The 26,482-nt window shown below is 37.9% G+C and overlaps 2 protein-coding genes across 25 annotated transcripts in view; both read right to left on the minus strand.

Annotated features, from left to right (window-relative positions):
* Positions 1–20,277, minus strand: part of C4H4orf50 (chromosome 4 C4orf50 homolog) — an 85,883-nt gene extending 65,606 nt beyond the window's left edge. For 10 of the 16 annotated variants that reach the window (XR_013182161.1, XR_013182162.1, XR_013182164.1 and 7 more), the window contains exons 1-9: positions 18,947–20,277; positions 16,158–16,340; positions 14,708–14,846; positions 12,620–13,327; positions 8,758–8,872; positions 7,880–8,004; positions 5,291–7,510; positions 4,446–4,547; positions 2,507–2,653 (exon numbers count right to left, since the gene is read on the minus strand). Coding sequence is in view for 12 of the 16 variants with exons in the window: in XM_077177718.1 (XP_077033833.1) it covers positions 2,507–2,653; positions 4,446–4,547; positions 5,291–7,510; positions 7,880–8,004; positions 8,758–8,872; positions 12,620–13,327; positions 14,708–14,846; positions 16,158–16,340; positions 18,947–19,020 (3,813 nt within the window). In the remaining 4 variants the exon portion in view is untranslated. The other 6 variants (XM_077177719.1, XM_077177713.1, XM_077177717.1 and 3 more) reach the window with 5 other exon arrangements.
* Positions 20,278–20,429: 152 nt separating this feature from the next.
* Positions 20,430–26,482, minus strand: part of JAKMIP1 (janus kinase and microtubule interacting protein 1) — a 141,897-nt gene continuing 135,844 nt past the window's right edge. For 7 of the 9 annotated variants that reach the window (XM_077177729.1, XM_077177727.1, XM_077177728.1 and 4 more), the window contains 3 exons: positions 26,133–26,198; positions 23,353–23,397; positions 20,430–20,955 (listed from right to left, as the gene is read on the minus strand). In XM_077177729.1, coding sequence (XP_077033844.1) covers positions 20,923–20,955; positions 23,353–23,397; positions 26,133–26,198 — 144 coding nt within the window. In that variant the 3' untranslated portion in view covers positions 20,430–20,922. Of the gene's footprint in view, positions 20,956–23,352; positions 23,429–26,132; positions 26,199–26,482 lie in introns of all 9 variants that reach the window. The other 2 variants (XM_077177731.1, XM_077177726.1) reach the window with 1 other exon arrangement.

The following is a 26,482-nucleotide window of genomic DNA, read 5'->3' on the forward strand; positions in this document are numbered from 1 at the left end:
ACAGGCCTTTTTTGCAGACAGTCATCAGGAGTTCACTGGAGAAGTCTTGTGCCTTATTTATCGTGTGCATACCATGCAAAATTCATCTATGAATTTTTAAAGCTGCAAGTATTACCCTGCCCCCTTCCTGCTCATCCCCATATTTCTCTTAAATTCAATCACAGCACCACCTCAACATCCCAGAAAACTCACCCAAATGCTTCTAGGCTAAAGCATATTTCACCTGTCAGCAACTTCACTGTAATAGAGTCCTAGCAGTAAGCTTCAAAGATATGATCTTAGCTCTCTTTTACTTGCAATGAATAATATCATGACAGCCTTATGGAGTCTCAGGTGACAACTAGGATCCCTGGGAGCAGGGCCTAGAGAACATAAGAAATGCAAAAAGTTCTACAAGACACACTCAAAACACAGCATATTTCAGGCACTTTGGGTTCTAGGCTCAGAGTGCTCACATCTTCACTTCTTTCAAGCATTGCAGCAAGAGGTGTTCCAGAAAAATGAGGTTTAGAACAGGAAAAAGCATAAATTACTGTGATTTACTGTGCAAGGGATTATTAGTAACTTTGAGTAATGAAAAAGAGTTTTGGTGAAGGGTGGAAAGTAACTGAAAACAAAAACTGGATCACCAGTCAACAAAACTGCCCTCAGGAGTAACATGATGCTAGAAAAGTAGATCGTGATCTTTTTTGTGACAAAAAGTTGTTGTTTTTTTTTTTTATTTAATCTAGAAAAACTTATATTTTAAGACCTCACACAAACCCACTACTAACAGCTTGGTGTATATTAAGAAGTTTATTTTAAAGGTGAATTATTGAAATAAAGTTGACCTTTCTTAAGATATACTACTCTATTTTCTATTCGACTACTTGCTAAATTGTGCCAACAAAATAAATATTATTTGGTTAAAACATAATGGGCTTGAGTTATGCAGATAATTAGCTCTGCCATCAAATAGTGCAACTGAAGGATAAACCCAGTTCTATGAGGTACATGGACTGCCTCTTTGACCCTGGAATGAGACACCTGTGTTCCAAAATTTGAGACTAAACCTACAAGAAGTCAGAATTAAACCACACCACAGTATTGCATAAATCTATCCTACTGACCAATAAACACTAATTTGAAAACATAGGTTGCTGGAGGGATTTAAAAGTGGCAGGGTTTTATAGAGAAAGGCTGACCTGCTCTTTTTCCAGTATAAAAATATTCTGTCAAGGCCTGTGAATTTTATTTCCATGTGAGTCATAATTAACATCTTACTTCACTGACCAACATAATAAATACTAATTTCCCCAGACTGTCCCTAAACAAAGGATTAAAGATCCATTTCCCAAAAATGCACCCAAAATCTTATCTGCTAGCTTAAACAAAACACGTGACACATTTATTTCTATTTTCAAACAATTTGGACATTTCTTCTTGCTTGAAATAGATTCTATTGTATTAGGATGCTACATGCCAATACATCAGAATGACGTGAAAAATCTTTTAAATTTTTCATTTAAAAGTCTGAATTCAGCTGTCTAAACACCAGCCCATAGTGCCATGTAGGGTGTACAAGCTAATATGAAATAACTGCCTAGGACTTCCTGGCTACGTAAACCTAGGATGCCCTAGGGCCTTTAACTGGGATAAACAGTGACATTTAGGCAACTGAACTGGCCTCAGAATCCTTATATTTTCCAGAATTTGTTTCTATTTTCTGCTAAAGCCATATTTATCCAACCTGTTCAAAACAAATCTGCAAATATTTGCAGCTTGCTACAAATGTTCTTTTCCACCTAGCAGAAATTGCATATTACTTCTTTGCAGCTCACTAGTTAAGGAGGGCAAAAATAATTACAGGGTTAGCTGAAAAGTCTTTATAAAAGCTGCTTCCAGAAGATTATTCAGTAATTAAAAATCTTTCCATAGAACACTTTATTTTGGTGGAAAACATAAACCTGTATCAAGACAGAGAACCACCTGAAAATTAAAAAAAAGTTAAATTTATGACAAACCCATAATTTCTGTGATATAAACACATTCCAGTGAGATAGAAAGATTTCCTGGGTTTTGGAGACACATATCTGGGCCACATGCCTCCATTAAAGACTTTGACATTAATCCACACCATCTGTCCAGAGTGTCATTTTGCCTGCCCAAGTCCAGCAATCAGGGCTTCAAGGCCTGAAATCAGGGCAGAAAGGCCAAATACTGGAAACACTGCAGATTCCTCCAAGACCTTTCATTTAGGCCACCTGAAAATGACTTTGGCTAAAGAGAGCAGAACAAGAGCCCTCCTAAACAAAAAAGTGAGGTGTTTACATTGCCCATGCAGAGCCCAGAACCTGGACTACTCTGCAGACAGATGGTCAACCTTGCACAACATCTGCTCTCTTTTAAGTTTCCAGTGCCTGGAGAGGCTCTTTAAATCTATTCCCAATACCAATAATGGGTATTTCTGCAGCCAGAGCCCTCCTCCCAAGGACCATACTTTTCTCCATGCCATTTACATACATACCATTAATTTGCAGTGCTGCTTTCCCTGCATTTTGTCCCCAACTTCTTGTTTAAGGTGGTCTAATTCTGAGAGAGCCTGCATCAAACGAGTTTTGGTTTCTTCACACCTTGTTTCAGCAAAACCAAGCTCTCTGTACCACTTCTGAGCCTAACAGAAAGAACAAAAATTCCTCAGTATAATCAGTCCAGCAGTGGGATCCTTTCTCAATTCCAGCTTACAGCCATGGATTTGAGGCTGCTCTCTACATCATAGCTTTTGAATTGTTATAAATTGATTAAAATAAATGAAGTTATACAATACACTGCAATGTTATCATAAGATATTAATGCAACTCTAAAAGTATGCCCTATAGAATATCTCACTAGAGCTATGACAAAAAATATTATTTAAATTTATTTCTAAACATGAAGCTACCATGAATATTATGAATAAAGTTTAAAAAAGCTGTGATGTATGCACACATGATTTCAGAGATTACATCTTTGAAAGCCCTCAGAGCAAAGTAAAAGCAAATTTTTTATTAGCTGGGCAGGGGGAAAAGGTTTTCTTGAGGAACATGCCCTGGTTTCAACTGGGACAGAGTTAATTTTCTCCTTAGTAGCTGGCACAATGCAGTGTTTAATTCAGTATAAGAATCAAAACAAAAATATCAAAAGTGAAGAATGCAAAGAAGGGGAAAGAAAGCCCTCCATATACTTACCTTTTAATTTTTTTCTAGGCTGCCTTCATTCCACTTACACACATTAACTGTAGTTTTGAAAACAAAAGTAAACCTAAACCAAAAACCACAAAGAAGCCCCTCAATAGCTCAGCTGGTTGCCTGACAGCAAGTTCTTTCCTTTGTATGATATATCATTTTTTCTCCCTTCTGGAAGCAAAGGTTTCACATTATTTTAAGTAAACTGAGGAAAGTATTTTAACACACAACTTCCTTATAACACACAAAAGGATTAGAATGACCCAAGTTAATCAGATTTTACAAAAGAAACAAAAATAAAACTGTCTCTTTATGTTCAAAATAAAAGGTCAGAAGTCCTTGTCTAACCATCCAACATCATCTAAATCCATCCCTTCATTCCAGTTGCCTCGCTTGAAAGCTGGGAAGTCTCATAAAGCAGCTGTCAAAGGACAATAAATTCATACAACCACCACAAAAACACCATTGCAATTTTTCTTTTACATACTCAACACACCTGCTGCTGCCAATGGTTTGTCCACAGGGCATGTGAGTGATGCCTGTTACAACCCCATAAATATATTCCTGCCACAAAAACAAAACATTCTGCTTAGATGTGCATGGAGTGGAGATTGACTAATAAAAAATAGCAATGTGAACATCTGGTGCATTTGGAAAGGCACAACACTGAAATCTTCCTTGGATGGTGTCTAAAGTGCAGATTTACCCCACCCAGGCACAGATCTACCCCTCCACACTGGGAAGTCTCTGAGAAGGGGTTGCTGGACGTGGTGTTGGCTGCTCAGCTGTGGGAGAAGGGGCAGCACGCCTGGCGATGCCTCTGGGTACAGCAAACCCCCGACATTTATCTGGCTCCTCACTCAAAAACTGCTCTCAATCCAGCTTTGCAGCAACCCTCAGTGCTTCCACTGCCTTCTCCTTCTCCTCATTCCCAGTGGTGTGGAGGGAAGCAGCTGCCCAGAGATGCCAGAGTGGGCAGGTTGTTGTGTGTGCCTCTCTCAGGGCACCCAGCCTCTGGCACAGTGTGCTGCAGGAATGCAGCTTCACTTGATGTTCTGGCCAGCCAAGAGTGACTGTGATATTCATCACTCAAAGATCAGAGGAACATTTAGGTTCTCTAGATCAGAGACTTCCCTGTTTTCTGAAAGTGCTAGAGCCTGGCAGAAAGAAGACAGACATGAAACAAAACACAAGAAAAAAACCAAATTTGGTCCTCAGAAGTACATCAGAGTAGAAGCTTACCTCTTTTTTAGATTTTTCTAATTCCTTTTGCTGTATTTTTAGTTGCTCTTCCACCTTTCTGACCTTCTCTTTCATCATACTGTAGCTTTCAAACATGCTGCCCTGAGTAGACAAAAAGACATGATGACTCCTCTCACCTGTACCAAATGGCACCCAGTCTTTCATAGAACAATAGGTGGTTTCCTCTTAAACTACTAAAAAAATTGCATAAAATCAAGGAATTACATATAAATATTTCCCTGATGACTATTCTCAGGTGAAGTAGTAGTAATTCGGCATTTATAATTACATAGTAACATCCACAGAAATTCACTGTGGTGTAAGATACATGGCTACAGAGGAAAAACATGGATAAGAAATCCACCACAACTAAAGATCCTGTCTTTAGAGATATGCTTCATATACATCAAAACAATAAAAAAAAGTAGACCAAATAAAAAAATAAATTATCATGTACACACTTTTCACCAAAACATGATATTTTCACCATTATAAAAAGTTACCTTCTGTTAGGAGAACTTGTAGTAGAATAAAAGCTTCTTGTAAAAGCTTTTACTCTTGCAATAGCATAAATAATTTTTTTAAAAGCCTGAACAATGCAGTCTTTTAAGTACTATTTTTAACTTTGTAGCTTGGTGTATCACTCTAACATTCTCAAATACAACATTCCAAAAACAACCCCTCTCTGGCATTTTGCCTTCTATTTCGAAGTTAACTTTAGCACCTCAGCTCATGTTAGAGGCTACAGTTTCCTCCATCACTCAGATTTGCCCTCCAATTGACATTTGTATCTCCCTTTCTTTAGAAGATCTTGCTCAATAACATTCCTTACTGTTATTATTTACCTTTTGCCCAGAATAATCTGAAGGATCTACAGCCAGAACTCCCTGTTCTTCAGTTTGTGTTACACTACATGCTGTTTCAACTTTCTTTGGCTTAAGACCAGGTTGCTGACTTTCTTCTTTTAGTTTTACGATATTTTTCTTTGTTCCTATACTTTCCTCTTTTCTCAGCTCTTCATAGGTGAAACCCAAAGAAGACATTAACTCTTTTAAATTTTTATTTTCTAAAATAAAGTTTGTATTTGCTTTCTGAAGTTCATCAAGCCGTTCTGAAGTTTCTTGCTTGATCCTGTCTATCTTTCTTTGCAGTACATGTTTTTCCTCCTGTAAGTCAGAAATGGTTTGATAACAGCTAGTTTTGCAGTCTTGGAGTTCTGAAACTAAGGTCCTGTATTTGTCTTGCTCACACTTTATCTCTGCCAAATGTGCCAACAAAGTTTCTTTTTCGCCTTCTGAAAGAGCTATTCTTTGTAAATTTCTCTTTCTCTCTTGCATTAATTCATTATATTTTGCTACACAGTTCTCCTTGTCTTGTAATAATTTAGCCATTTCTTTGAAGCACCTGCTTCTTTCTTCTTTCAGGTCAGAAAGCAGCTGGAAGTACCTCATTTTCCTTCCATTCAGGGATAGAGCACTCCCATGAAGTCTATTTGGTGAAATTGTCCATGAGTCTTTTTCAGAATTCCTATTTTTCTCTTCAACATATGAGAGATTGTTGGAAAAATTTGCAACTAAAAATGTTCCTGGAGTCATGGTGCTTTCTCCTGTGAGGTTATCATAACACCCATCTGCAACTTCTTTCTCATTAAGTAAGTTTTGGAATGAAACAACGTTAGCTTCATCTGCTGCTAAAACATATTGAAAATATGCATCCATCTCCTCTTCCAGGGCACACATCATCTGAGCATATTTGTCATTCTCCTGTTGTAATATGCTGACTTTTTGGGCGTAATTCTCATTCTCTTGCATCAGCAGAAATATCCTCTGAGAACACGCAGCCACTGCTTTTTCCAGTACAGATATTCTCACATTACATTCATTTCCAGCTTCCCAGGTTGATAGAGGACAGAAACACTTATAAAAACTTTTCCTTGGCTGGAATAGTTTGCTTATGCACACAGGCCTCTCTTGCAGAGGAAACAGCAATTTAAGTGGATATCTCTCTTCATCTGATGAAAAAAAGTTCTGAGAGTATTCATGTTGCACATTTTTAGCAGCTATTTTTTGACACGAGAAATCCTTATTTGGTTCATGGAGTTTCAAGGTCTGATCTTTCCTTTTTTTCAGGCTGATATTGCTGGAGGGGCTTGTTTGGTGAGTTGGTTTCTCAGTCTGCTTTCCTTTCGCTTCCATTTCAATTATGTCTTCTCCATTACATCCTCTATTCACATCAGGGATGCAGTTTTCTGAAGTCTTTTCTTCTTTCTCCATTCGTTCAGGACTCCCTCCAAAACACTTTTTAAAGGCTTTGGAATCAACAGGTAAACTTTGGGCACCCTGCATGCTATGGAGACTTTCTCTGGCTACCACTCCTGGCTTCCCACGACTGAATAATTCAGTTTTGTAGGAAACTTTAGAACTTTCCTCAAGATCACAGGTCACCTGTTGTTGTTGGGCTTCATCATTCTGTATTTCCTCTCTTTCAGCTCTCCCTGTAAAGATTTTTTGGTGATACTTTTCATCATCCACATCTTTATCCAGACATTTTTTTTCACTTGCACTTCCTGGCAGAATTTGCTTGTTTTCCCAATGTTTTTCCATGTTGCATTCTTCTAGAGATGCTGTGAAAATTTCAGCCACAGTGGAAGACAACATTCCATGAAGAAATTCAGTAGCTCTGTCATAAAATCCTCCTTTTGCAACAATGCAAAGGCCATCAGGCCAAAGATTAGTATTTGTCTCACAGAAACTCAAATTCCTCACTTTCTTCTCAGTGGTGAAAGCTGCTATGTTACATCTTCCAGGTTCAAACAAGGTCAGTTGGAGCTTCTTCCTCATTAAGATTTCAACCACAGAAGCAGGGAATGTCTTCACTGGTGGAGTTACAGTGTGTTCCTTCAAGAGACAAAAGGTTTCTTCATCTTTGGTTTCCTTACTTGTCTCATCACTGGGTAACTTCTCAGAACAAGGGGGAAGCAGTCCTGCTGCATGATGACTTGGGGTACACCTGAGCAAAGTGAAACTGTCCTCTAGAGTATTTGCCCTCCGTGGTCCAAGGGTGACCTAATGACAGCAAATGAGAAATGTTTCAAGTTGAAAAATAATGCTACAGTATGTTACTAATCATAATTTGTTTTTTCCTTGATACGCAAAATACTCGATTACAGATCAATGAGGAAAAATATTTCCATACAAAGGGTTTTCAAATTATTTAAAGACTTGCAACAAGAGTAATGTTAGAAATTAGGTATGAGTAATACAACCATTGTCTTAGTGCACATCTGTATTCACCTTGTAAAGCATCTGTAGTAGCTATAATTTAAAGCTGCTTTTATATTCACCTTTAAATACACCAACTCTTCATTTTCTGTCCAATTTCACATGCTCCCTGTGCACAAAGATAGCAAGAACAGCAGTTACTTTTCTTCTCACCTGCTCAGTCTCAGCTAGACCAGCAAATTTCACAAAGCCACTGGAACTGCATTCCAAAACTGGTACAAGGTCTTCTGGTAGCTCCTCCATCTGCTTTAGTCCCTCACAGCTACAGGCTGGTGTTTCTGTTACGGTAAAGCACTGGTAAATGTAATGTCACTCCCAGATAGTTACCCAAAAAGCAAACCCAAAGCCATCAGAGCAGATGTTCTGAATAGAAAAATATTTTAGTGAAAGAATGCTTAAAATTGCCTTCTGTACCAGCAACATACATCACCACTGATTCAGATACAAGCATGATGTTAGGCACGAAAATGAGCTTCATAAAAATCCCATAAATATCGAGGCCTAAACCAAGGTGTATTTGGGGTTCACGGTTTCCAGTTCCCAAAGCATTTAGAAATGGAAAATACATTTCATTACAGTGGGCAGGTAAAAACTTAGGGATTAAATTTACAGGTTAAAATTACTCAGTGCAGGTCTGCATTTACATACACTAAAATTTGCTATAAAAGTCTCATTAATTTATGTTGGAAGAATTTGCCTGATATAATCTGCCAAGAAAAGAGCTTTCATGTTGTTTGGTCTGAAGAGCAAATCTGTCTGCTGCATGGCATTCCCAAATACTATACTTCATCCAGAACATACAAAGTACCCCCTCACCTCTGTAGTTTCTTGAAAGTTCTAGGATTTCTTGTGAAAGCTCATATCTGAATAGTGGTAAACAATTATCATTTCACCTTCCCCAGATACGGTTTACAGATTAGGAGGATTTTCAAAAGGTTTACACTTTTTAAGTCATACACATACCATGAATGAAATCATCTTCACTTTATTGGCATGGAAATGAAAGGAATAAGTCAGATTTCTTTGCATACCAGACTCTTTATCATGTAGCAGCACAACTGGAGTTTGAGTAGCTCTGCTTCTGAGTGAATCCAAGACTGCCCTCCATTTTGGCTTCTGAACTTCATCCTGAATTAGATCTCCATTCTTAATGGGAAAGGGGTGGAGAAGGAAAAAACCCACAGGTTATATATATATATACAGGTGTTTGTGATATGAAAAACAGGCAAATAAATTTCCTTTGCTATTTTACATTCAAAAGACCCATTATTTCATTAGAACTGCTATTGTTTCATACAATTTTCTTATTTCAACATTTTCCAGTAAATAATTTTTTTTTAATAATTCACAACATTTCCAGCTGTAATCATAAACTTTCCTTTAGTTTTCCCTTCATACTTTACAAATCATTAAGGAAGAAATTCTGAGTCACAAGCACATAATATATCAGATCACAGGTGAAACAGTGGCTAAATTATATGGTCATCAACAAAGATGAAAGAAAGTCCAATCAAGTAGGGAATAAGACTAATCGTTCAGTGTCCAGCTACAAAGACAATTGTTCCTAGGTTGGAAGAACTCCAAGTGGAATAACCATTCTGAACAAAATTTTGTTTTTCCATTGATAATTTAATTGCATATTTCATATTCTGTTCTTGACATTTATGTTGAGTCCCTGATTGAATTTGAAAATTTTGACACTTCCTGATGCAAAGCAGATATCCCTATTGCTTGACAACAGCAGGTCACATTTCACATGCACTGTGCTCATTTTCAGTAAACAGAAGAATCAGATTTGACTGTCTCAACAAAAACACATCATTGAGACAGTAACCAAAACAGCTACACCACAGAAACCAAGACAACACAGGCACTTTTGTCTTCCTGCAGTGCTTTGCATCAAAAGCCAGAAGAAAATAAATCTGATCACTTTGCACTGAGCTGCAATTTTAAAATTACATATGCATGGAAAGGCAATGACTTCCAAGTCTTCAGTTCCTAGTGAGTCAGAAAAGGCTGCTGATTTTCCACAGGACCACCAGTGAGAATAATTTTTATTTCAGTCCAAGTCAGCTGCCTCATTGTTGTGCTCTATCAAAAGATCTTGACTGGGAGGCACTTAAGTGGAAACCACAACACTTCCAAGATTTCTTCCCTTATTTTCTCAGTAATATCAACTAATAGAATAGTTTGGGTTGAAAGGTATCTTAAAGGTCATCTAGTTTCAACCACCCTGCCATGAGCAGGGACACCTTCCACCAGACCGGGTTGCTCATGCCCCATCCAGCCTGGTCTTGAACACTCCCAGGGGCAGGGCATCCAAAACCTCTCTGTGCAACCTGTTTGAAACTAATGCCAATTCCCTGAAACACAACCATTCCTTTCCTCCACCTTTTAATTTATTTCTTTACAGATATCAACTCTTGATTTAAATGTGGGTACTGTGAAAAGAAAGTTACACAAAATGATGAATAAGACACAAGGCTCGGGTGGCAAAACATCACACTGAGAAATCAAGACCTCAGCTGTCATGTGGAAGCTGCAGAAAGATTCATTGCTTGGTTTTGTCATACTTTTCCCTCACCTTCAACAGACCCCCCTAATGCTCACATGTAGAAACTGATAAGCTCTCACAGAGCCACATGTAACAAGCTGCTTTTTTTTGGTGTATGTTCATTTCTCATTCAGGCATGTACTGCAACTGGAATACTGCAGACAGGATGCTGAGTTTGGAAATTCAAGTTTTCCACAAGATTTACTTGGAGACTACACTTCACCATGAGATGCAGTTCACCTCTTGTATTGCACACAATTTCTCATTCTTATAGCTGTTGATGGAGTATGATGAGATCAAATAGGATTTTTCTTGTAACTGTTTTGGCTTAAATACTACAAGATCGAGGTGCTGAGACTGAGAAATTCTATTTTAATACATGCTGGTAAAACTCCAGATAAAGGGGGAAAACCCTTTTCAGTTTTACAGAAAAAACACCAGATGTCTCCCTCCTTCTTTTATCATGGAAACTGATTTTTTTTCCCCTGCTATATCAAGTCATTTTCTACTAGAAAAATGCAAGTGTACTTGCAGTACCAAAATAGGAGGAAGAGACAATCAGAAATGCAGAAGGCACAGGATTTAATGCTGCTGATTCTATACACAGTATTTAAAGAACACTATCCACTCTGCAGCAGAGTAAAGTAAAATTAAGGCCTGTTCATTTATACCAAAGACTGGGTAACTGAGACTCTAGTCTCCTATGACACCAGAAATGTAAGTTAATACTTCAAAAATAAATGGTCAGAAAGCTTCTTGTAGAGGAAAAAATAGGCTTTTATTAGAGTACAAGATAGAAAGAAGACTTTTCTTCAAGACTGTTTCTTGAAGACTTCTGGATTGGTCTCAGGCAATTATTCAGTTGTGTATCTTGCTTTCCCATCTTTAAATAGCTCTTTTTTTTTCTCCTTTTCTCAATTTTATCAAACCAATAGTAATTTTTCACTACTTCTCTGGCTCTGAAAGCCCCCACTCCTCTTGACTTTAGCTGTGCTGTACCTCATAGTGCATTTGTCTGTTACACCTGTTTACAACTCAGGGCAAGTCCCTCAAGAAGGATCTTAAAGTATTTTCAAACGATATTCTTCATTCCCAAGGGAAAGTGAATCCAACAGTTAAAGTGATGATAGCAATGGTTCATGGTAAGCAGCTGGTCTTTCTGCCACCTTGGGGCAGCTCCAGAGACACGTGGGGTGAGCTGCAGCTCTGAGCTCTCCTCAGGGGTCACAACGTGCTGCTGGTTACTGCAGGATGACCTCACCACTCTCTCACAGAGTCCTCGTGGAGCTCACTGCTTTGGGATCTAGAATCACTGAGGGCATAAAATCACCAGGCCTGCAAAAGTGTGTTCCACTACCAGGTTAAAAAAAGAGGTCTATATTTCCTCTAGCTTTATGGATACAGGATCCTCTCTAGCTTCTCCCAGTTCTGGAAGTACTCACAGTCTGACTGACCTCCAATATGAAAGGGTTTTGTTCATGCCCATTGCCTCTTGGTTAGCTGCAGTTAAAATCAGGGGAGTTCTTGGGATATCAGGTCACAATCTGAATGAGTGTGAGGCATAGCTGATCTCACTTTATTTAAAGTCTCAATAAAAATACCCTGCACCTCAGTGCATGAAGAATAAAACTTTGTTTGAGTCCACGCTGTGAAAATAATTGTTCCTTGTCAGCAAAATGAATTGGCAGAAGCTGAATGCCATATTACAGCATGAGCAGAGCTTTCCCATGCAGTGCTGGGGTGAAATGCTCAAAGCAAACAAGTCCCATTCAGTGTATTCAGGGCATATCACAATGCTGCAGAGCCACAAACCACTGACTGGCTCAGCTCATTTGTCATGAATGCTGCCTCCATCTTCCCTTGTTTACCATCATCCAGAAAATCTCAGAGACAATATTTATTGTCAAGAGTGTTTTTTACTCCAGCATTTGGGCATGAATAACATGCAAAAACTCATCCAACCATTTGTGTCGTCCTCCACTGAGGGGTGTCCACAAGGCAGGTCTCAGAAGTTCTGGGCACTGCTTTTAGTGCCAATCTCATTCAGATTGAGACCTTTTGCTGTGAGCACATCACTTCAAAGGTTAAGGAAAAAAGGTTTGTTGAGGGTCCTCAATGTGCACATAAAAAAAAGCTCTGATGCAATGAAGCTTCAACTACTGATTCTATGGGGTGTGAAAGAGACACTGGAAAGAACTAATGAATAAACAATAATAAAAAAAAAAATCAGGCAGGATAAAGCCTCACACTTGCATCTTGATTGTACCTCTAATGACAGGTGTAATCCAGGGGTGATACAAAGATAAAAACTAATTACATTTTGCATTATTTTTACTTACCAGTTGACTCACCAGATTAACACTGTTGTCCCCATCCACCAATCTTGTACGTTCTGAGTATTTTTCTTTCTTCTTTTTCAACTTCATAGTACCTTCATCTTTTAAAGTTCTATTTTCATTTAAAAGCTCTTCCACTTTTTCCTGTAGCTTGATTACAGATAATTTTAAACTATAGACATGATGGTGAGATTCTTCCAATTTTGTTCTGAGAAAGTCTTCAGTGTCCTGAGAGCACTGCAGTTCAGTCAGCAGGTCTGCCTGTTCTCTTCTAGTGTTCTCTTCTTTTTCCCTCAAGAACTTCAGGTTTTGCTGAAATGCCTTAAGGTGGCTTTTCAAATCATGCTCCACATTTTCAATACAAGTCTTCCATTCCATTTCTTCCCTTCCAGGGTCTTTACAGCCCTGAGTCCCACTGCACACTGACTGCAGCTTCTGCTGGAGGTGCTGCACCATTCCCTCTTCTAACTTGGATGTCAAAAGAGCAACGTGGGCATTAAGATCTAGGACTTGCTTTTCCAGCCTAGACACCTCATCCTGAAGGTGACAGTCCCTTTTCCTCAGGACTGCTGTCTGTTGTCTCTGCCTTCGTTTGTAGTGCTCAAAATATTCTGACTGGCTTTTTATTTCATCCTCTTTTGTCTTCAGCTGCTCTTGAAGCCAATGCAATTTTTCCTTGTGCTTCTTCTCTGACTTCTTTTGGCTTCCTACCTATCATTTCAGTAAGGAATACAGTTAACAACTGTTAATAACTGTTCACTTATAATTTTTCTTAATTTAGTGATAATTCTGCCCTTGTTTTCTGAAAGCTCATGAATGACACAAGTAGAATTTTTTTAAAGCAAGTAAAATGCTGGATTTAGAGCAAAAATAACCTGCTTTGTAATTTCAGCCATCATCAAATATCTCTGCCACCACCAAACATCACCAAAACATCTCAGCAGGAACCAAATAAAACAAACTCATCCACATCTGCTACTACATGATATACAGGAACCTTTTAAACACATTTTTGAATGTTCTAAAGTACATATCCATTGCTCTTCACTACACCTGTCATCTGTCAGCTCCTCTTATGAGACTGCTGAAAAAGAGGAAAGGAACAGATGCCTTTTGAAACACTTTGAGAAAGACTTTGGCATTTTCCGTTGCACTACAGTGTGTTTGAACACAGAGACTTGGAGGTGAAAGATGCCAGTGAAAGGCAGGAGAGGCTTTCATGAGTCCAGTACTGCCCTTGCTTTGAGCAGAGTAAAAGCCACCAGAATCACAGGGACATTGCAGCAACTTTGAAGCAAGACTGAAGGCACAGAGACATGAAGGAATGACTTTGGTTTTTTCAAGGACTTCTTTAGATCAGTCATTTTGATCATCAGTACTTTCCTAGGACTGGTCAGAAGGAACACTAGGCTGAAAAGTCAGGTAGATGTGGGCTAATATTTTGTTTTGGAAACTCTTGATGGGAATATATATCTAAGCTTCCCGAGTTTTGAAAAATAGTTTCCACTTTTAATTACAAAAGCAGAGACTATTCCTCATTGAATAGTCCATTGAATCATTCCTCTTATGAATCTTGCCACACAATACCTGTTAGAGTATTCAACTTTGACCTAAAATGCTGAGAAAAAGAAAGGATATCTTATGATAAACAGAATTGAAAGACATTGTTTCATTGAAGCCTGTTCCTGAAAACCTTTCATTCTTTCTCCATTTTCATGGATCCATCAAATGAGCAAACTAGGTAAAAATGCCTGTTGTATGGGGCTAGAAAGATAAAAGTCTGACCTAAGAAGGAGTACACTGAGCAGGTCCTAGGGAGAAAGTAAGAAGGGGGAGCATAAATTTGATCAAGGGCCTGAATGAGAGAAGTAACAGCAGTGCTATCAAAAACAACAGAGAAATAGAAATCTGGGAGGCAAAAAAAAAAAAAAAAATCAAAAAATTCTTCTGATTTCTCTTTGGTTGTAGCAAAAGAGAAAGGCTGAGACCATTTATTGCTTTAAAACAGAGGTCACTGGAGATGAACTTGACTTATGAATTAGTACCACAAAGAGGAAATAAACTAGGTCATTTGAAACAACATCCCCTCACCAAGTGGATCAGGTCCTCCTGAATGCTTTGCAGTTTCCCTTTAATGCGCAGATTGGCATTTTCAACCCGGTCCAGCTTCACACAAAGTTGATCAATCCTCACAAGAAGTGTTTTGTGTGACAGCTCCAGCTCTTTCATCCTGTGATATCAAGAATGAACATTTTTGCTAAGTAAATACCACAGCACAGTTCCAGATGGATAAGCAGTCACAAGCAATGCATCAATTTATCTTTTTTTTTTTTTTTTTGCATTTGTCTCCCAAAAACAAAATAGTAACAAATTTTTGATCACTAATATAACAAATTGTTAATTCCTAACAAGTCTGCTGGGGTTTGCATATTATGCTGGAGAGTGTCAAAACTGTTAAAGAATACCTTTCTGCTGACTTAATAAGGATACCATAAGCAAACACACGTACAAGATTTTTGTTCAATGGAGTTTACCATGCTATATGAAATAACAACTCACCATAAAGACAACCACAACACTTCAGTCTCTGCATGTACCTGATCATAGGATTATGGCAGGTTCACAGTCAGTGAAATTCAATTTTCATGACAGTAAATGCTTCCCATCAAAATTAATATTATGGGCAACCTACAAGTACCTCTATTTTAGGGGTTGAAGTGAAAATATCTTACTTGTAACAGGCCTTCAGTGGGTACTAAACCTACAGTGCATAATTGTTTTGACTTTCTCCACAAAGATGGATTTTGACAAAATACAGGTTTGCTTTGCCTGTTGCTAGTCAAATGGTATGAAGTGTGATATAAAAATAATTTTACAAAGATTATTATTTTGGAAAAAATCCCATTATTAAAATATTTCTGACAAAATTCCTTGATGAATTCAAAGCAATTAAAAAATATACAAATAAATGTTTTAATGTCATTTATATTTCCTATTCTTTTTAACTTTTCTATTCTTTAGAACAGTGCTGACTATCAAAACCTTATTATTCTAGTCAAATGTATAATTAATGCATAATGGCACCTTCATCTACTGTAATGGTTAGCATTGACACACTAAATTAGATGAAGCTTTCTGAAAAAAGGAACTTCTTTTACAACACGAAATTCCAAATTAAATCTTATTTTAAAAAAATAAAATAAAAAATAAAAATCTTATTTTCTTTGACAAACAGAATTTGCATCATATGAATATTTAAGAATGAAACATCCTGAGAAAGCTGCCTGGTTATTTGCAACAATATGCTAGACCCTGCTGTAAATCTTACTTAAATAAGAATTCTTAAAAAATTATTATTGCATTTCTATTCTGACAGATATACAAAATACACATGAATCTTCTCCAACACTCTAAAACCACAGAAAGTCTTTCTTTTTGCTGGTTCTGCATGTATCATTTGACAACCAGTACAAAGGGCAAAGTGAAGAATATATTTGTCACATAACAATAAATTTTAATGCAAACCCCCCCTTTCATTTACCTATTTCTCAGGATGGAATTTGACTCCACGCAGTCCTCTAGAACACCTTTCAGTTTTTCCCTTGACTTTTCCAGCTCTTTTATTCTGAGAGTCAAATTCTCTTCTCCAGCACTGTTTACTTTTTCCTCAGGTGTGCCTGCATCTTCTAATTCCTGGAAAACCCAGGAAGTAGCAATTTTAACACTGAAATTCAGGAGAGCAAATTCTTCATTACTGGGCATCCTAATACAGTAACAAAATTCTTGTTCTCTTCCAGAGGAAGGATCCATGATGAAAAAGAGCCCAAATTAGGTTCTCAATGTACTACAGTCTAAGCATGCAGTAACAGAGTCTAAGCCTCTGATGATCAAATGAACAGTCCTTCTTGATTCCCAACACATTTATTATTTATGAGAAAGTCTCATTTCATTAGCCCCATTAGCATGTGTGAAGGGAGTTGTCATTCACAACACGAGATCCCCATAAAAGATTCAGTTAGACTAATTAATAAAGGAATTAGTCATCAAAGTTTTGAAAAGAGAATAATTTTCTACTAAACATGGGAGTTCATAAAACTGAGTGTGTTTACTTTGAGTAAATATATTACATTATTATTGTTTCAAGGCAGAAGACTAAAAAAAGGATATTTCCTATTCAAAAGGCATTCTATAACTATTTCAGAGAAATGGTTTATTTAATTGATATTTTGGATTTCTGCATACAGTATTTTATTTGTATCTACTTCACTTCTGACAGGTCATGAAACCATAGCTGAAAGAAATTTTCAAATTTGGGCTTGACAAGGCAAGCTAAGGTAGGTTCTTTTCTTCTGCCTCTTTTAGTCACAGATCTAAAAATTCTTCAGAAACTCACTTGAGTAAGTTTAGTCTTAGAACTGTGTCCTGGTTTCTGCTGGAACAGAGATAATTTTCTCCTCAGAAGCTGGCACAGTGCTGTGTTTTGGATTTGGGATGAGAATAATGCTGATCACACTCTGATGTTTTGGCTGCTGCTCAGCAGTGCTCACCCTGTGTCAAGGACTCTTCAGTGGCTCCTGTCTGCCAGTGAGGAGCTGCACCAGGAGCTGGGGGGGAGCACAGCTGGGACAGCTGGTCCAGACTGTCCAAAGGGATATTCCACACCACAGAGCTTCATGCTCACTATACAAACTGAAGGGAATTACTCAGGAAGGGACTGATTGCTGTCCAGGAACTGGGAGGCCATTGGTCAGCAGGTGGTGGGAAACTGTAGTGCCAAGCACACTTGCTTGCCTTGAGTCCTGTTAAATTCTTCCTCTTTCTCCTTATAATTAATATTATTAGCATATTATTATAGTAATATTTTTTCTCAGTTATTAAATTGTTTCTCAACCCAAGAGATCTACCTTTTCTTTCTGATTCTCTTCCCCACCAGTGGAGGGAGGGTGTGGAGGGACCAAGGCTGCATGGTGCTGGCTGTCAGCTGGGTTCAACCTCAACCAGCTGGCACCTGTGAAATGATTAAATGATTTTGCTACATTTGTGTTGCTATGGAATTGGATCTGTTACTGGAATTCGACCAGAGTTTGGATTTATTACCAAGGAAATAATGCAATTACTGTTGGTTTTTTGGTTTTTTCTTGGCAGACAAATGCTGAATCTACAGTGCAAATAAGAAGATAAAAGTAACTTTTTTATATTGATGAGTAGAAAATGGCACAAAATCAGTGCAAGAAGAATAAGAAACCCAGTTCTCTTATCACCTCATGTTTTGATGTTTTGTTATGTGCTATTCACACAAAGTTACATAGAGTAACTTTGGTCAATTGTATGAACTCACTGGCCTTGTGTCAGCTGCAAAAAGACATAGAACTGAAATAATTCAGGCACCCCTCAGCCTCTTAAGAAGACATGATATTTAAAAGCTTCAGCTATGGATAGACATCAAAGAATAAATCCGTGTGGACAAAAAGTTCACACCTCTTTGTGATACCAAGTCCCATCTCTTCCCAGAGACCATGCACCCCTGAGATATGTTAACATAATTATGGCTGTCCCCTGGTGATACCCTGGATGGTATCATTTCCCAAATTGAACAGTATCTTCAATTTAGAGTTCCTTGAGACATCAGTATTTTGTTTTTACTTGTTATTTGTAAATTGAATAGACACCCTGTTCTGTGACAATGTTTATATCTGAACAGCACTGCAAAAGGCACATATAAATAACACTGAACATTGTTACCTTTCTCATTAATAATTTACAGTGGAAGTCAAATTAATATCATTTGCAACTCTAGCATGAAACCAGAAAAGCTGTTACAAGTGACACAAGCAATGAGAAACTTAGAGTTCCCTTCTTCACTTATACAGCTGGGACAGATGATTTGAAAGCTGTGTTGCAAAAAGGGAAAAGTGTATGGACTGAATCACAGAATAATAGAATCACTAAGGTTGGAAAAGGTCTCTAGACCAACCCCTAACCCAGCAGTGCCAAGTCCAGCATTAAACCATGTCCCCAAGTGCCACATTTCCAGGGACAGTGATTCTTCCAGCTCTCTGGACAGCCTACTCCAAAGCCTGAACACCCTGTTAACACACTGTACCCATGCTCAGCTCTACAGCAAATACCAATATACAACAGAGAGTAAGACTGTAATGCCAGTTTTCCCAAAGTACAAATCCTGCTAGCTCCATGCAGAAAAAAACCATCATAAATGCAATGGAAAATGTCAATTTTCAATCAGCCAGTTTTCTTGAGAAAACTGTCACATGTAAATGACAATGTAATGACAAAACACATACCAAAGTAAGGAAATGAAACTGCCCATACCTTCTCTGCCTTGTAAGAAGACCCTCTCCTGTCCGTGCTGTGCACTTTTTGTGGCAGCCACGTGCTCTGACCATCCCATGTTTGTGTTTTCAGCTCCTTATTCAAACCAGTGATGAGCAAATCTGTGTCTATGAGAAGTGTTTCTTTGCCAAGAGAATCCTTGTTCCTTCATTGGCACCAGGTGTGATTATCTAAACTCTGTTGTGGTCCTTTGCTTTTGAGTCATTCCAGGACTCTCTCTTGCAGTGAAGGCCTTATTTTCCTACATTCTGTCATCACACTGCTAAAAGCCATAACTAAAACATGAAAAATTTCTATTTGAAAATATATTCCCTAAATGCTTGTTCCTTTTGAACACTATATTGTGAGCAACACATTCTTTAGGGGATTGAGATTCCAGACTTTCGCATGATCCTTGTTTCCAAGGTAAATTGTGCTTTCTACCAGGGTTGTTCTGACCCTGACATCAGCCACAAGTTGCTGCATGTGACTGAATTAATCTTGTGGAGTGTCTCAGCTCCTTCTGTAGGTAAATGCTCTTGTCCAGTGATTATTTGTGCAGAGTACTTCTCTTCAGAGCCTGATAATTATCTGAGAAAACAGGCTGGTTCTGAGGCTGATTCCAGCACCTTCAACAGCTTCCTCTGTCCTTCCTTACTTGCTCATTGCCTTATGTTATTTTTGTCAATCATAATTTCCATTTCATGTGATGTGTTATTGTAACCAGCTACTTCATGTTGGAGGTCAGTGTGTTCATGGGAGTAGATTTGTTTCACAAATATGATTTTCAAGAAAACGTGACGGAGGATAAAATTATCATCTAATATTGTGCTCTTAATATTTGCATCTTGCCTCAACATTTCAGAAATAATTAAAATTATCTATTTATTCATATTGCCTTTACAGTTCTGAAGCATTTATTTGCTTTTCCTTCCTTGAAAGAGTAATATTTTTCATTTTCTAACCATTCTCTTAAAAAGGTCTTTGCAACTTCCTTTTTTCCCAGTGTGTGCTTCACCCCAAATTTTTCTTGCAGTTCAGGTGGTCAATGACTGTTTATCTACCTCTGCTGGTTGAGGTTGTGCCACTTTTGCTAATGATGATGTTTTTTCATTTCACCTGAGAGGACGCCATGATTTCCAAATATTCACATTCAACTGTTTCTCTGCTTATCACATTTATCTACATGACCATTTCTCCAAGTCCTTCTTTCTTCTTGAAGAGATCACTGAGCACAGCACATCATGCATTCTCTTTTCCTGACCTCTCAGGCCACCATGGAATCTGTCATTTTCCCAGTGCTGTCTTTACAAGACATTGCCTTTCTTTCCAATAAACATTCAAAGAACCGTATTTCCCACACAGTTCTCACCCACTTAAAAGTTTCATACTTCAATCTACCATCTTGCCTTTCTCCAAAACCCTTCCTTTCTGCATCTGTGGATTTCCAACTTAGGAGTTTAATATGAATTTGACCACTGCAGGGTTGTAAATCTTTATTTGTTTCCAACTTTGAACAGTTTGCTTCCTTTCAGCTATTTACTATAGACAACTTATTGTCAAACACTTAGCTTTTTTTATATAGATATTAAAAAGGAGATCCTGTGTTTCTTGGGTGAAATGCAAACCACATTTGTTGAAAGCATGCAGTATGGAGACAAAGATCTCAGTACTGTAAGAAAACCATTTGGTAAATAACAGTTCACATAGCAGCCAGTAATTGCACTTGTATTTTTTCTGCTGTTTGGTTGGTGGGAGAGTGTAAGTCCTGTTTGTAATTTTTTTCAGTGTTTCTGATGTGCTGGTCTTTATTTGATTGTGAAATCATTCCAGCTTGAAGCCATATCTTTTAAAAAGTCTCTAATTTTAAGTTCAATTATTTTGCAGCTTCAAGTATTATGCAAACTGATTTATGAAAAAAAATGCACCAATTTAAAGCTGCTCGATAAATATTTTCCGTGTTTTTGCATGTGGACTCAGCTTTTCACTCCATAGCTTCTTTTAATAGCCTGTAAACAGAAAACAAAAATAACAAAGAAAAGAAAAAGTCTGCTAAGCTTTTGATAAAAAACATTACTTTAGAAATATGTGTTGGTATCAACCCTAAATTCACAGACAGATCAATACCTTTCTGAATGTTTTATATTACCTTCAGAATAACTAGAACCAAAATTACTATCAGTAAATCACCTGGTTTGCCTTGAAATAATTAACACTGTTGAAAAGTCCAACTATAATTAAGTCTCTTAAAATTGGCTTTTCTGTGTTAGATTACCCAGAGACAGATTCACCTCTGGCAAGATGAATTAAAGAACATTGCCCTTCAAACCAGCACCACAATGTGATGTGCACTCCTAGAAATGTCAAAAGCTGAGTAGTTATGTGGCTGCACAGTCATTATCCCTGTGTTATCTCCTCAAAATGCTTGTCACCAAGCTTGAATTTAATTATTTAAGTGCTTATTGTTGACAGGAAGAGTAGTACATTATATCAGCACAATGTATTTTTTGAAGACTATAAAAATTTTCAATTTATTTTAATTTTTTTTCTCTTTTAATCTAAGGGGAACCCAGAATACTATCAGGTAATATCAGCATGGAAACCTATAAATCCCTTGAATGCATTGTATGTCAAAATGTTTTAAATGGAATTTTAAAAATGCTGGTGATTTCAATGTTTATTGAATGTTTATAAAGTATCTCTAGACTTGGCCAGTGGATCTTTCAACATATTTAAAAGGATATACATTCATCCAGCTGTTAGCACCTCTAACTGGGACTGGTATAAAAAACCTGGAGCACGTTCCAAAGGCAATAGTTTGGTGACTCTTTTAACATTGCTCTTTCAAACTTATGTTAACCAAAATAGCATCTGTTTTATCCAAAAATTCACTTCAAAGTGTGGAAAGGTGAACAGTTTACGACAAGGCTTCATCTTTCTTAAAACACCTTTCTATAAGCACATGCTCAATTTTTTACAAAATAAAAAAAATTTCAAAAGCAATTCCTAAAATACTGAAAAAAATTGTTCAATTTCAACTACTTTTCAACTTCTAACAATCAAAAGAAAGCTCCTGCACTTTTAAGAAAACAATGATACCTGAGAATTGCATTCATGCATTTGTTACCATTTTATTGAAAAATTGAAAAATAAAAAGCATATGCAGCAATGCTTGCAATGAAAGCCCAGAGCAAGTTCAAAAGAGCATCAAGAGAAAGATGATAATTGAATATATTGGACCTGAATAAACCCTAGAAAAAGCCCATAATAATACAGGTCTGATTTCTCAAAAGTATTTGAGATCTGGGCAGTAGAAAATATTGTTTCATTCTAACAATATTGTTTCATGCTCATAATAGGGGCTTAGGGTAACAATTGTCATCATTCTTTTTCATCAAACAGTACTAACAGCAGCTTCAAAGATGTTGATTAAACTCCCACCATAAGGAGATTCCTTGAAGATAATTCACAACAGATTACAAAGAAGAAAAAAGCTTGGAAATTTTGTAAAGGTGAAAGCATTGTGTATTATCAGGTTAAAAACAAACAAAAACCCCACAACAGTAACAATACAAATACTGTGTAATATTCAATAGCTTTAAAGCATAGTTTAATCCTCAGTTGGACTGCTGAGTTACCATTGTTCCTGAAAGGCAGTGTGGAACTTGCACTGCTCCAGGGAACAGGACTGGCACTGATTTTCTAAACTGCATTTCCCTCTTGCTCTCTGTGAAAGGTGAGCACTGGTGCTATGGCTCCTGCCACAGCTGAAGAAATTCACTTCCTTTAGCACTGAGCTGAAAGGACCAGGACACTGGGAAAGGACAGTGATGGCAATGTCTCAGGGGAGAGGCACAGAGGATTTTTATCCTCACCCTTTCCATGTTGTGTCTTTCACATTGCAACCCTCAAATCGCCTGATAAAAGGCAAAATTTGTTGTTATTTCCTAAGTTATTTCATGGCCTCAAGGATCTGGAGGAAGTGAAATCAACTCCTTATTTTGTATGGGTGGTTATGCTCACAGGGCTTCTTAGAAAGCAAAACTTGAGCCAAGTGATTCTTTGCCTCCTCTCCATCCAGCATGACAGAAGGCAGGAATCTACAGCAATTTCTGAACTTTGAGACAAAATTTACCTGCTCTGCAAGAATGGAAAGCACTCACTGCACTATGGCACTCAGTATCTTTGAATAAAAAAATCATTTCTCATTGAAAACCCAATCACTTTCTGCAGGAATCTAGGGAAGAAAGTATCCAAGCTGGACTTTCCAGATGGCTCTTCCTCTCTGTGCAGGTAAAATCAGTATGCCCTTCCTCATGGTTTCAGGATCTTGCAAATAATCCCCTAAACATGGCAAAAATCTAGGAGTCAACAACTGAGTACAAAGAAATATAAAGAATACCAACCACACGTCTCGGCTCAGTTGTGTCATCAAGGCCACAGAATGAATGCTAGTGAAAAAAACAAAAAAAGGAACAAAAACTATAACATAAGATCAAAAGAAAATGAGGAAAAAAGAAAAGAAAGAAGATGTAAGATATGTAATATGAAATCCAGTGACATTACAGCAGTTAGTCTTACATCAATAATTGAGTTGATCTGAAAGAAAGACACAGTATACCAATCTTACTCTAAAAAGCAGTAAAGAAATCAATATTTGAGGGCACTTTTGCAATGGCAAAATCTGTGGATTTTTTAACTTCATATATCTTAGGCTTGGTTTTGTGATTCACTTAAAGTACTTATAATTACACACACTAAAGCTTTCCTGAATCAAGGCTTAACAAGCCAGGGGCACAACCTAAATGCAACAGAAACAGCAGAGAATCAGCTTTGAGAAGAGCACAGAATGTTTAAACAGCATTTGTTCCTAATATAGCAACCCACAGATTAAAATGGAGATTTTACATCATTCTTCTGTACAGCCCCTAGAAACAGGACAGTTTGCTGAAGAATCTATAGGGCAGAAATACTGTAATATTTATGTTCTGATTTGAAAGGATTTTACACAAACCTTAAAAATTGAATCCACTCCTAAAGGAAAATGAACAGTCATGCTCAGACACAGTAAGTGGTGCATTGCCCTTAGCTACCACCAGCTATAAATGCTATAAATGCTGCTGTTCCTTCAAAAGCATAAGACTTCTCTTCACAAGAAATTATTGTGCTCAGCATCAGTAGCATGGAGGTGTCAGTCTGCACCCTTTAACACATTAAACCTTTAGAAGAACAATGAGGTAAAATGATACCATCCATTGCTTCCCTGACAACTCCATCTTCCTTTGGGCCATCAGAATGGGATTTAATCCCAGGGAAAAAATAATTCAAATGTAATAGGGATAGAAGGAAGCCATCCCATCCAGAAGCTGAAGGTCAACAGAAAGAGATGAAGCTTTTTTGAGGTCTCTTGCTAATGTAACATTAAAGCAAAGAGGATGTTAATCATTTTAACTCATTACCAGCTTTCTGCTAAGCTTGTGATTAAGCTCTTTCTTTTCCAGTGCTTTTCCACATCCATCCGGCTGATGAACCAGCAGAGATAATGCTATTTTCCATTTCCAAAATTATCAGTCTGGCTAATCCTATACCTGCTCTGTAAACTCTAATGGCAATGCCTTAAAAAGGCCTACATTTTGGCAAAAGCAACATCTAGAGATGTTTATTTTTTAGAACAGGTGGATAAACAGTAATATTTGAAATAATTAATATGTACAAGTACTGTCTAACTCTCAACATTTCTCTGCTTTGAGGAGTTAAGTGCAGCACCTTAGACATCACTGGCTGCTAGGCAGGAACAGCTCCAGGTACAGACATGGTCTGGGGCAGAAGAGGGCAAAGGCAGCAGAAGGGCCCTTGTAAGGGTGAAAAGAGCCCTTTTAAGGGTGAATAGTGCCCGTGTTTCTCTGCCAGTGCCAACATGGAGCACTGCCCTCCCAATGGATGCAGACAGAGCAGCCCCAGCTTCATCATTGTGGGGGTGACATAAAGCAGTAATGAGCCACAGCAGCAGACAGCCCAGCTTCTGCAGGCTCCTCTCCTGCTCTTCCACAAACCCAGATGGGTATCACAGTCTGAAAAGTGAAGGAAAAGTACAGCAGAGGGGAGACAGCTACTGTGGGAGCAGAAGGGGCTGAGGAAGGTGCTGAGGGAATTGGAATAGTTGCTGGAAGTGCAACTGGGAGGACTGCCACATCCTGGAAGCAGATGAAGGGATGCTGAGATCAGAGAAGGGTGAGGAAGAAACTTTTCCACACCCAGTGAGCTGCTCCCTGAATCCTCCCTCTGTTCTGCCAACCCCACTGACCCCTTTCACTCCCTCCAGAGTCCTGCAAAAGCTTTCCTTTTGCCCTTTTAGCCATTCTTATCCCAAGAGAAAAAAAACAATGACTGAGAACTCCACTAAGGTCTCCATTCAGCCCAGCAAAAGGTTTATGTAGGACTGCATGCCCATAAATGCTGAAGAAAATGAACCTGGACATGACTCTTGTTGGCATCTAGGCACTGGTTCAGCAAAGGTAACATAACTAAAACACTCTGCTGGGGCTAGAGAAAAACCCATTGTCAGTCCATGCTTTGCAGAGCAGCCTAAACTCTACAGGCCTGGGAAAAACCTGAGCCCACATTCCATGAACCTTGTGCCATCCCTAGTTTGGGAACCACAGTGACACAAATTAATTTGCTGTCTGAAGCCTTGATCAGAGCTTCTTCTTAAAAAAAAAAATCAGATCCATTATATCAATCTTTTTCTATATTAAAACAAGAAATATTCCTTAATTGTAGTGTTTAGCAGGCATTTCCCTAATTTTGTTTTATTTTTCAGTACTTGAAAGTTTTGCAAAGCAATGCTGTCCAAAGAATAGGGCTGAGCTAACCAATTTTTTCAGAGACAAACCTTTTTTCTTTTTTGTTCTAAACCACAGCAAATCCTCCTTCTACTAGTCTAGAGTCTCCCCAGACTCCTTGATTCCTTCCTGTAATTGACAGAAATCCTGGATAGGAAATAATTTTGAGCAGATTAGGGACAGAGCTGCATTTCATGATGCAATGACTCAAACTCAAATTTTTATCTCATCTTAAAATAGATTTTGTGATATTAGATTAAGTACTATTAACATCAGTGCAACAGAGAAAAATAATTTTCTGTGGAAAAAAAAAATCAGTTGGTACTGCCCAGACATAAATTTACCTTTTCCTCAATTTCTTTGAGTTGCCTCTTTTGAACTTCTATTTTATCTTCTAGATCTCGAATTCGCTGGAACAGAAAAAGCAAAATAGACATTATTATACCTAATTTGAAAAGCATGTGAATAAAAAAGATGAGAAATAGGTTAAAAATAAAGAGAACAAATGCCCATTATTAATGTAAAACTTCCTTTACAGCTATATTAGGCATTTCCATGGCAGAATTTTCCACGTTTCCATGAAACCATGGCAATTCAACCAAGCTGCATGTTCAGAATGTCATGTTTATACCAGGAAGTCTATTCACCACCACTCATTAATCACAATTTTCACATATACACACAGACAATTCCA

Source organism: Agelaius phoeniceus, chromosome 4 (genome assembly GCF_051311805.1).
Source record: "Agelaius phoeniceus isolate bAgePho1 chromosome 4, bAgePho1.hap1, whole genome shotgun sequence".
Lineage (NCBI taxonomy): Eukaryota > Metazoa > Chordata > Aves > Passeriformes > Icteridae > Agelaius > Agelaius phoeniceus.